General features: G+C 45.2%; 1 protein-coding gene across 1 annotated transcript in view; it reads left to right on the forward strand.

Moving 5' to 3' along the window:
* Window positions 1-12,104, forward strand: part of LOC134463164 (all-trans-retinol 13,14-reductase-like) — a 32,218-nt gene that overhangs the window by 15,372 nt on the left and 4,742 nt on the right. Inside the window, exons 5-9 of the mRNA XM_063216399.1 lie at window positions 1,280-1,477; window positions 1,719-1,838; window positions 2,732-2,870; window positions 3,690-3,799; window positions 7,035-7,201. Of these exons, the coding sequence (XP_063072469.1) occupies window positions 1,280-1,477; window positions 1,719-1,838; window positions 2,732-2,870; window positions 3,690-3,799; window positions 7,035-7,201 (734 nt within the window). The remainder of the gene's footprint in view (window positions 1-1,279; window positions 1,478-1,718; window positions 1,839-2,731; window positions 2,871-3,689; window positions 3,800-7,034; window positions 7,202-12,104) is intronic.

Consider the following 12,104-nt stretch of genomic DNA (forward strand, 5'->3'; position numbering starts at 1 on the left):
AAAAATATTTCATGAGCATTTCACCGACCATCAAAATGGAGGGCTCTGTTGTACCTTTTCTATGGTACATTATGATTCTCAATGTACCTCTTCTGTTGGAAGACTAGACCTCAGATAGAGATTAAATGTGATTTTATTTTGAACTAGGGAAATTCCTTGCTATTTAAGTCATGTTAACACAAACAATATTTCATGAGTATTTCACCGACCATCAAAATGGTGGGCTGTGTCCATAAATCAGGTCATATCATCACCTTGTCTATGGTTATTAGTCATAACTCAGGGCCAGGATAGACTGACAGAAAGGCACACAGACGCCAGCCAGAGCATAAATGTACTTAATGACCTGGGACACAATTACCCAGAGACTCATTTGCTGACCTTGAGGCTGCCTAGTGCCTACACGCTGTGACTTGAGGATGTATTCACCAAATGCATCACGACATCTGAACAGAAAGAGATGTAGAACATTGGTAAGGACTGCGCTCCCAAGGCTGTGTTCAAGGCTGTATGTTTTTTTCGATGTACAGAGTAGCGGTGAGTAACGTCCAGGGCCGGATTAATGCACAGGCTAGATATGGCTGCAGCCTAGGGCCCCCCACCTGCCAGGGGCCCCTTGATTGGCCAAAACTGACAAATTACAGAATTGTGATGAGCTGCCAAATTGAAAAAGGCATCGGTCATGTTGATTACAGTTATCCTTCATTCCTACTGTAGCTCATAATTATGACACTGTCTATGTAAATTTGTTGCTAAATTTGCATTCCAGGGGGGCCCACAGCAACCTGTAGCCTAGGGGCCCCAGACCATCTTAATCCAGCCCTGGTAACATCATGTGTGGCTTAGCTCGCTGTGAATTCTCTTAAGACCTCACCCCATACAAGGCCATACATTACTGATTGGCATTGTTTATACTATACGGCTGGTGCTAAACACTATTAGAGAGCTTGACTATTACCCCACAGCAGTAAAGATGGCGAGATGGTATATTGATTTGGCTACCTCCATGAACCTCTTTAATAAAATAAATTGCCCTGGAGCCTCTTGGGGATAATGCTGTGTTTGTGATTAGGATTGTAGGCCCACTGAAGAGCTGGCTCACTGTTAATTTATTACCAGGGGAGGTCTGAGCGCTTCTCCCTCTCTCTCTCTCTCTCTCTCTCTTCTCCCTCTCTCTCTCTCCTGCCTTGTTTATTCATGTGTTCATTGGACGTGCCAGTAGCTGGTTCGTCTCGCCGAACATCTCTGACTGTTCTGTTTCTATGGTGACGATTCGCAGGTGTGCCGCCAAAAGATTCCAGCTTCCTCATCAATGCGCTGCTGCTGCACCACTACAAGCGAGGCGCCTACTACCCACACGGGGGCGCCAGTGAATTTGCTTTCCACATCATCCCCGTTATTCAGCGAGCAGGAGGCAACGTGCTGGTCAGGGCTCCTGTTCAACGCATCCTGCTCAACAAAGAGGGCTCTGCCTATGGTGGGACAAACCTGAAGGGCTTTTTGCTTGTCTCTTTTTATTGACCCATGTACAGTATATTCCAATAATAGCAAGGTGCTACTATGCTTTTTGTAAAACATACAAAGAGAATGTCTGCTGTTATTAAAAAAAAAATGTAAGCATTTTTTTTTTGTGTTGTTAACTTTTCAGATTTTCTTCCTGTTGCTAGGATACGGTTGAGGGGGATGCTTCAGTGTGTGTGACCTTGAGTGCTTTTCAGGCTTGACGGTGAGGAGAGGGCAAGAGGAAGTGGAGATACTGGCCCCCGTCGTCATCTCCGACGCAGGCATATTTAACACCTTCCAGAAGTTTCTGCCCTCAGATGTGCAAGCCAAGCCAGGCAAGTGTTTTTCTGTGTATGTGGTGTGTGTGCACGCGTGTGTGTGTGTGCGTGCGTGCGTGCGTGCGTGCATGCGTGCGTGCGTTCGTGCGTGTGCGCATGTGTGCGCATAAGCGTGTGTGTGTGCGTGCCTGTGTGTGTTTTTCTGTCCTCGTTTTCTGTGCCGGTATTCAAATCCCTACAGTATAGTAAGTAGCACCACACCACACCACACCACCAGCACACTAACACAGAGCTCGCAGTCTCTCTGTGATTCAGAAGCATTCTGAAGTGTGGCCCCGTGGTGCTGAATTAACAATGAGATAGATATACCAGCCAGAGCCAGCCAGCCTCCCCCTTTGATGCTTCAATGAGTTATATGGATGGGGGGGGGGTGTGGAGTGGAGGAATCTATTGAATACATTGCAACCAGAAATCTGCCAATGCCCCTGACTGTCTATCTAGCCAGGCCGCGCCTTCCTAGTGACGCAACACCTTCAGCGTTGCTTCTAGTCAGGCCAGGAGCGCAATACAAATGTCGTTTCTGAGCTCCGGGAAAAAAGGGGACTCCTCCCACTTTGTCGGGAAAGTAAACAGCTTTTTGGAAATGTTTTAATTGTTATGCTCTTGGTCTAGTCAGGCCAAGTCTCGAAGAGATTTGAAAGTCAATGATAGTCAGATTGCTGAATGTTGCCACCACATTGAGACTTGATACACTGTATTTCTGTAGCCTGATTATGTAGTTAGCATAAGACGAGTATATTCATCCTCTCTCTCTCTCTCTCTCTCTCTCTCTCTCTCTCTCTCTCTCTCTCTCTCTCTCTCTCTCGCTCTCTCTCTCTCTCTGTTAAATTGATAAATTGAGTTGATAATTAATCAGGCTACTGTCTGTCTGCCTTGGCGTCATGTAACAGAGATGGGGAAGCTGCTGAGTATGGTGCAGCATGGCATGGGCTCCTTCCTGGTGTTTGTGGGTCTGGAGGGAACCCAGGAGGAGCTGGGTATCGTCCCCACCAGCTTCTGGATGTACAAAGACAACGACCTGGACCAGTTGTAAGAGACCTATGGCAATTATTTCACTTGTGATATCGCTAAAGTTGTGATAGGCCACCGCTCATCTGTTTAAAAGGTGCAGGATTCAGTAGAAATGTCTGTCTAAGAAGGAGACACTCCGCACACTTCAGGTCTATTTTTGTGCAAAAGACGCTTCCCTTGACTTGCAAGCTTTCGGTCCTTAGACCTTCATCAGGCCCTCATGTGATATCGCAACATCCCTCTGCTTGATTGTCAGTCGCAAATGGCTGGGTATACTTAGAAAATAATTCTGTTTGCAATCAGATTCACCAACCTCAACCATTTCAAACCCATTGTTGCAGTCTATTCTGAGTTTTACAAACATGCATAGCTATGTAGCTTCTATTGGTTTAGAAGAACAATAAAACCCAATCCATCCAACACAACCCAGATACAGTCAGTTTGGTTGATATTTTGCTTCACTTTATATTGGCACTGTAAAACAATTATTGATTTTTTTTGGCTTCACATAGACAGTAAATAGTCGACATTTTCTTCATGAAACATGAATCTATTTAGTGTTCTCGATTCATTTAATTTATTGTTTATTTTACAGGGACAGTGCACAACATACAATTGAGCTAGATTATAGCCATGAGGCTAATGTTCATCTGTAGTCCCTGGACTCTGTACTCAATATTATTATTTGTTTGTTTTCACATTTGTGTGCCAGGTTGTAAGGAAAGACAGTGTTGTGCATATTTAACATTTGAAATACATAAATAACGTTTGTTATAATGTTTCTTTGTTATGTGTAATTGGTGTCACTGAGACGCTTTTAGTATTATGTCTTGTCAGAATGGAGCGTTACAGTTCTCTAGGCAGAGATGAAGTCCTCGGCAACATCCCCATGATGTTCATCACCTTCCCATCCGCTAAGGACCCTACGGCCAGCATCCGTCACCCAGGTGCAGTGCAGTACTTATGGAGAACCTCTTTTTGCTGACATCAGGGCTGAACTGGCCCTCTGGCATAGCGGGCATTTCCTGGTGGGCCCCGAACCCTTGTGGGCCCCTATTTTCAGAAAATATATATATATATGTGCAGTATATATATTTCTGAAAATAGGAGCCCACAAGGGTGTGGGGCCCACCAGTGAGTCAGTTCTGCGGCGCTAGTTATGGGGTGGGGGTGGGGGGGGCTTTAATCCAAAAGTGCCCGGGCCCTATTTCCCCCCCATTTCAGCCCTGGCTGACAGCATGCCCTGTCTGGATGCAGACGATGAAAAAGTACAGCGTGACCGTGACCTGGGGTGTTGCCTGTCTGAAGAGCATGTCTGTCTGAAGAGAGGGTTGGAAGAGAGATTGTTGGGGGTGGGGGATGATTCAGAGGCGAGAAATGATGACAAATGATAACTGCACAATTCAGGTAACTTTTAAGGTCTTTGGTCCCACTTCACTATTTTTGTATTATATTTCCTGCTTTTATGTTCTATTTTCCTCATCTTCCTCATCATCATCGTCTTCATCATCTTCTTCTTCATCATCTTCCTCCTCCACCTCCTATTCTTCTCGTCCATCTTTTTTCATGTCTCTCCTCCAGTTCTTCGTCTTCATCTTCGTCTTTGTCTTCATCTTCGTCTTTCTCTTCTTCTTCTTCTTGTAGTGTTGTAGTAGTTGTTGTTATACGTACATGTTCTATACCCATTCTATCATCTCCGAAACATCTCCAGACTCCGGCCTTCACTCTCTAAGACAGTTACGGAGACGCTCACTCACTCCTTCATCTCCTCCCGTCTGGACTATTGTAATGCCATCCTGCTTGGTCTACCCAACAAGGCCCTAGACAGACTGCAATATGTCCAGAACTCTGCTGCCAGGATCATAACAGGCACTAGACCCTGGCAGCACATCACCCCCATACTCAAGCAGCTTCACTGGCTCCCCATCAAGTCACGGATAACCTACAAAGTCCTCCTCCTAACCTTCAAGTCCCTCCATGGTCTGGCACCCCACTACCTCAGTGACCTCCTTCACCCCTATGACCCCTCAAGATCCCTGCGGTCCTCTTCCAAGGGCCAGCTGATCGTCCCTCGTGCCAGGCTCAAGGCCACCAGTGACAGAGCCTTCCATGTTGCTGCTCCCATTCTTTGGAACAATCTGCCCGACCACATCCAAAATGCCCCTTCACTGGCCATGTTTAAGCAACACCTTAAGACACATCTCTTCCTGGAGGCTTATGGCTGCTAGTTCCACAAGCACTTTCACGCATTCACACACATGCTCACACACTGACGCGCGCACACACTCACACTCTCCAACACAACACTCTGTGAAGCGTCCTTGGGTGTTTTGAAAGGCGCTATATAAAACGAAAGTATTATTATTATTATTATTATTAATAATAATAATAATAATAATAATAATAACAAAAATAATAATAATAATAATATATACTATACTTCACTGTCACGTGACTGAACTTGAGAACTTGAGATGTTTTTTTCTTTTCAGAGTGCACACACACTTTCCTCCACTTTAGCAAATCGCTTCTCCGGATGCTTAGGGTCTCTCCCATCTTGAGAGTGCACTTAGAAATAGCCTTGGCTTTACAAATGCGAGCCTAGCCGTCTGGCTCAGACAAAGACATAAACTACTCCAGCCAACCAGGCCTGGGCACTGCAGCATCCACTTATTCAGTCATGCATACTGTATCCTCGTATTTTTCTGCCACAATAGTCCAAATATGATATTCAATGCAGTATTCAGAAATTTCGTCTAAATGTTCATGAATTTTATGTCAGTATGGTGTATTGCTGCAAACGAGAAAAGTGGCACGTGCGTATTAAGTAGTCCTAAAAGGTTTTATATGAAATGGAGGGTGTTATCCATGTTAGAAATGTTCACATTAATCGTTGAAGAAAATGAATGCATTGTGTCCCTCCATGACCCGTACAAAAGGTTTTGTGTGTGTGTGTGTGTGTGTGTGTGTGTGTGTGTGTGTGTGCGTGTGCGTGTGCGTGTGCGTGTGCGTGTGCGTGTGCGTGTGCGTGCGCGCGCGCGCGCGCGCGCGTGCGTGCGTGCGTGCGTGCGTGCGTGCGTGCGTGCGTGCGTGCGTGCGTGCGTGTGTGTTGGTTTTGGTTTTTTATATCCAGGCATATTTTCCTAATACTGTATCAGTTCAGCAAATATCTACATTTCTTTCTTCAGTAGCAATAGAACAGAGCACTCGGAGTCCTCATTGGCTGTTAAAATGAGGAATCGGACACGGACAGCCTTTCAACAGGAATGCTGCAGACTCTGCAATTAAATTCTCTGTTTGATCAGGCTGTGATCAAGGAGCATTGATCAAGAATTTCTCCCGTTTCGAGCAAAGACTCTCTCTTTTCTCTCGGTTTCTCTCCCTCTCTCTTAAGCAAAACCTTCCCTTCTCCATTCCAGCACTCGAGTCATCTCAACCCAACACTGATGGATGGCTTATGAGAGCTTCTTTTTAGTCAAGCTTGATATGTTTTGTTTGCCTCGTTTTGAATTTGCAAATGTCTTCAAATTGCAGAATTGCTCAAATTTAAAACAACAACACTGTCAGTAAGCTTAGTCAAGAGAACCATTCAATTCCCTCATGAGTTGAAATTCTATGTGTTTCTGTATGCGTGTCACAGAGTCGGAGGGAGTGCCTGTGTGTGTGTATTATAGATGTGTGTTTTTCTGATGTAGCAGGCAGGGAAGCCGACAAGGGGGGACAAAGGGGTCCGTTGTCCCAGGCCCAGGGAGATGGGGGGCCCATAATTGGGTCCTCATTACATTGAATGTATTGGGTGGGCCAATACATGTCCTTTGTCCTGGGCCCAGCTAAAGCTGTCAGCTGCCATGGTAGCAGGCGATACAGTATGCCGCTTGCCTTATACAGCGTATTCCTTCCTGTCCTGAAGGGAAGTCGTGTATGATACAGTATGCCGCTTATACAGCGTGTTCTCCTTCCAAGTCGTGTATGATACAGTATGCCGCTTATACAGCGTGTTCTCCTTCCAAGTCGTGTATGATACAGTATGCCGCTTATACAGCGTGTTCTCCTTCCAAGTCGTGTATGATACAGTATGCCGCTTGCCTTATACAGCGTATTCCTTCCTGTCCTGAAGGGAAGTCGTGTATGATACAGTATGCCGCTTGCCTTATAGAGCGTATTCTCCTTCCTGTCCTGAAGGGAAGTCGTGCATGACGCTGCTGACCATGGCGCGGTACGAGTGGTTTGAGGAGTGGAAGGAGACGAGGCTGGGTCGCCGAGGAGAGGACTACGAGGCCCTGAAGAACAGCATGGCACAGGAGCTGCTAGAGTGGAGCCTACAGATCTTCCCTCAGCTCCGGGACAAGGTTAGGTTACATTACAAATTTACATTACATTACATTACATTACTGTACATTACATTACTTTACATTTGGCAGATACTTTTCTCCAGCGCAACATCTATCTATCTAAGGCGTCATAGTGTCCCAGCTGCCGCAGCGTCCCTACTGCTCACAACCAGCCCTGGCAGGGGGCTCCCCTAGGTGGCCGCTGGTCTCTGCCTGAGGTTTCTTCCTGACTATAGGGTTTTTTTCTCAGACCTCACTGAGCTTTTTTTCCCCCTACAAACTATGATTCAAGCGAAAGGGAGTTTTTCCTCACCCCTGATGCCACCAGGGGCCGCACCTGAGCGCCCAATCACTGTGTGACTATCTATGATTTATGCTAGGCCCAGCCACTATAGACCTTACGCATCTAAGAATCCTGGTCCTAACCTACGTTGACCTTATGACTCTACAATCTCTATCTATCTCTTCTTCCTCTGCCTTCCTGCTATTTCTGCCTCTCCTCTATATCTCTCCTTTTAAATCCATCTCTAACAATTATGTTTTATCCCATTTGTTAAGCACTTTGAGTTACATGCCTTGTATGACACAGTTCTATACATATACAATTGTTATTATTATTATTATTATTAGTAGTAGTAGTAGTAGTAGTATTGTTATTATTATTATTATTATTATTATTATTATTATTATCTGTCTGTCTGTCTGTCTGTCTGTCTGTCTGTCTGTCTGTCTGTCTGTCTGTCTGTCTGTCTGTCTATCTATCTATCTATCTATCTATCTATCTATCTATCTATCTATCTATCTATCTATCTATCTATCTATCTATCTATCTATCTATCTATCTGTCTATCTGTCTATCTGTCTGTCGGTCTGTTTGTCTGTCTGTCAGATAGAGACTCCCCAAAGGCTTTTTTTTTGGGGGGGGGGGGAGGTTCTTTAAAATATCGTTTGCAAATATCGTGATATCAATATTGAATGAAAATATTGTGATATTGATATTTCCCAATATCAAGCAGGCCTACAATCGAGGACAAAATCATAGGATACATCGCTTGCGGATACAAAGTGCACAGGAAATTTACAGAACGTTACTGTAAGAGCAGATGCCAAGTAAGGTCAGTGTAGTGTAGGGTTTTTTTTTAGGTTTTTTTTATGTCCATCAGCGCATTAAGTACATTAAATAGAGTACACACACTCACACAACATGCCTTAGAGCAGGGGTGGGGAACCTATGTCTCCAGGGTGGTTTGTGAAGGAATCTTAGAAAATACATTTACAATAGAATTACATGTAAGTTACATTCAGGGGACCTAAAGAAGGGGGGGACTGTTTTAAAGGTGGCTGTCTTCAATATTTGCCAAAGGTGCAGGGGGAAATCCTGTTTTGTGTTCATAGTACGGCCCTCTGAGGACTTACGGCCCTCGGATGAATTTGAAGTGGCCCCTCAAATGAAAAAGGTTCCCCACCCCTTAGAGTCTATCACTAGGGTCTGGACCAGCTAAGGTAAGCTCAAGTCCTCTACTTTGTAGCATGTTGTCTTGACTGTACCATGATTGATACTTTCCAGGTCAAGCTTGAAATATCACGGGAGACCCATTAGGAAACTCCTATTGTCATGTACACCACTGCACTGTACACACTGAAATTGCATTCACCTGTGCAAGGCGGCCGCCTAACTGGCACCACAAGGGATCAGTGGGGGGATGTCGGGGGGTCGGGGGGCCCTATGCACAGGTATCATGGAAAGAACAATCCTGGGCCAAACCTATGTGGACGTTATGACTCTACAATCTCTATCTATGTCTTCTTCTTTTGTCTTCTTGCTATTCTCTCTTGTTTCTGTCTCTCCTCTCTACTTCTCCTTTTAAATCCATCTTTAATCATTGATGTTTGTTTCCCATTTGTTAAGCACTTTGAGTTGCATGCCTTGTATGATACAGTGCTATACAAATACAAGTATTATTATTATGGAGGAGGAGGATGGGGGAGAATGTCGGTTAAACTGACAGTGTCAGGAATCAAACTGGCAACCTAAACATTAAAGGAACAGTCCACCCTTGTTTGATTTCCACATATTTACAGTATTTCCAAGCATTATTCATGAATGTGCATATCATTTTCTTCTCAGTTTTTTCAGTACATTTTATTTATTGGATCAGAATTGTTAGCATAGCTTAGCATAATCACTGGAAGCTAATGGAGACATTAGCATCATGCCACAAATGATCACAGGACAGGATTAAGTAGCTGTTTCGCAAGCTGGTGAATTTTACATTCATTTTAAAGTACTTTATAACTACATTTATTATAACTACTATTGCTACGCTTAATTTGGCTATACTGTTAAACTAGGAAATGGAAACACATAGATGAAAATTATATGCACCTTCATGAATAATGCTGGCAAATACTGCAAATATGTGAAAATCAAAAAAGGGTGGACTGTTCCTTTAACTGAAGGCTGACAATTACTGTAGAGGTGGGGCTTGTCAGAGAGAAGTTGAGGTGGGGTCCATATTTGTTTTCTTTCAGGGGCCCACCATTTCTTGTGGCGTCTAAACGTCTGCATCTAGTGAATCAACTTCAACGTGTGAAGCGTCTGAGTGCTCTAGTGTTTTTGTCCGGTTCCTTGAAGGGGCCTAGAGTTGTGTACAGATGTCCTCACCTCACTCACCTGGCTGAGCGGGTGGTGGATGAGATAAGATAAGGGGTCTCCAAGTGTAGAAAAGCCTTTTACAGCCAGAGTTTGTTGGCACCATTTAAAAAAAACAGGTTCTTAAAAACAGGTTCTTTATAGTAGTTAAAGCAGAGTCTCTGTACACAACCACTGTCCAGGTGCTGGTAATGTGCAGTAAAAGTAATCGAATTAAAGGAACGATGAATCACCGCACACTGGTCTTCTTTGCTGATAGTTTATTCGGTGAGCAACGTGTTTCGCCGTTCACTCTGTGAACCTGATGAAGCAACAGCGAAGCGCGCTGTTCACCGAATAAACTAACCAGCAAAGAATACCAGTGTGCAGTGATTCATCCTTCCTTTACTTAGGTTCTTTACAGTACTTTTAGACACTGAGGGGAAAAATTAATGGTCTTCTCCTCACCCACATTCTGTACAGGGTCCAGTAAACTATAGCCTACTGTTGGTTTCTATTTCTAGGCGTGTAATCCTTTTATTGCCCTCTTTGTTGGCAAACTGAATCAATTGTGCAATGTAATGTTCGGGTAATTACATTTAACAGCAGAAATGAAAGCAATACTATTGTATTGACTACACAGCACAGCAACAGTGCTGGAGTCAGCCAAGGCATTCATTAGCCCTTGTTTTTTTGGCAAAGAGTGTTCTATTTCACACTACAAGGTTCTCCTGTTATGGTGGCATGTCAGGATACGTGACCCTAGATGTTTGGAATGAGTGCACTCCACTCCAACAGGGGGGGTCAGTGTGGTTAAGCAGGAGCACCAACAAGAGCGTGTGTGTGTGTGTGTGTGTGTGTGTGTGTGTGTGTGTGTGTGTGTGTGTGTGTGTGTGTGTGTGTGTGTGTGTGTGTGTGTGTGTGTGTGTGTGTGTGTGTGTGTGTGTGTGTGTGTGTGTGTGTGTGTGTGTGGATGGGTGTGTCTGTATGTGCGTGTGTGTCTGTGTGTGTGTGTGCGTGCATGTGTGTCTGTGTGTGTGTGTATTCTTATAGTTAAATTAAGGGGCTGTCTTGAGAGTGTGTGACCTCAGATATTAGAGCTGAGTGCCCTCCTCTCAGTGCCCTCCACTCGTCAGCGGCGTCCCCTGTGGTTTAGCTCAGTCTGCCCAAAAAATATTCAAAAGTGTGTGTGTGTGTGTGCGTGTGTGTGTGTGTGTGTGTGTGTGTGTGTGTGTGTGTGTGTGTGTGTGTGTGTGTGTGTGTGTGTGTGTGTGTGTGTGTGTGTGTGTGTGTGTGTGTGTTTGAGTATGCGTGCGTGCGTGCATGTGTCGTTGACCAATACCACTTACCCTTACCGTTAAATTAAGGTGCTGCCGCCTAATGCTTATATGACCTTTTAGTTTTAAATATATAAGAGTTGAAAGAGTTTAGTGCCCTCTGCTCTTGTCAATTCAGGGGTCAGTGCAGTTTAGCCAAAGCGCCGCCGCTTGTCTAAATGAAAAGGCAGATCAGCTCCATAGCCGATCAGGCACAGTGTTGTGTTGCAGCAATTACAGCACAGTGGACAGCAGTGGTTCTCAAGCTTTTTTTAACAAGCGCCCCCTTGGTCTTATCACAAGCCTCGCAACGCCCCCTTGACCTCCTCGTAAGACTGACAACGCCCCCCTTAGTATTAAAATATTAAATGGACTAATGCCCCCCAATGGCAACTAAGCACCCCCACCCCCCCTCTCAGCTCTATCCTTCTCAACGCCCCTTTATAACTGCCCAACTCCCCCCGGCGGGCTGTGCCACCCCCGTTGAGAAACACTAGTGTACAGTGTAGCTGTGGCTCTCATTGAGAAGCATGTAATTATAGTAGGCGGCCCAGATGGTGGATTTGACACTCTCGGGGCCACAAATAAACGGGACTGCCTGTGTGTGTGTGTGTGTGTGTGTGTGTGTGTGTGTGTGTGTGTGTGTGTGTGTGTGTGTGTGTGTGTGTGTGTGTGTGTGTGTGTGTGTGTGTGTGTGTCTGTGCGTGTGTGTGTGTGTGCGTGTGCGCGGTGTGCGCGTGTGCGCGTGCGTGCGCGCGTGCGTGCGTGTGTGTTTGTGTGTGTTCAGGGAAGCTGCCAGGAAGGGACAAAGGGGTAAGTTGTCCCAGGCCCAGGGATGTATTGGTTTGGGGTCCCCTTTCAGATTACTTTGTCCTGGTATGGGCCCGGCCAAAGCTGTCAGTGGCCCTGTGTGTGTGTGTGTGTGTGTGTGTGTGTGTGTGTGTGTGTGTGTGTGTGTGTGTGTGTGTGTGTG

The sequence above is a fragment of the Engraulis encrasicolus genome, chromosome 2 (genome assembly GCF_034702125.1).
Source record: "Engraulis encrasicolus isolate BLACKSEA-1 chromosome 2, IST_EnEncr_1.0, whole genome shotgun sequence".
Taxonomy (NCBI): domain Eukaryota; kingdom Metazoa; phylum Chordata; class Actinopteri; order Clupeiformes; family Engraulidae; genus Engraulis; species Engraulis encrasicolus.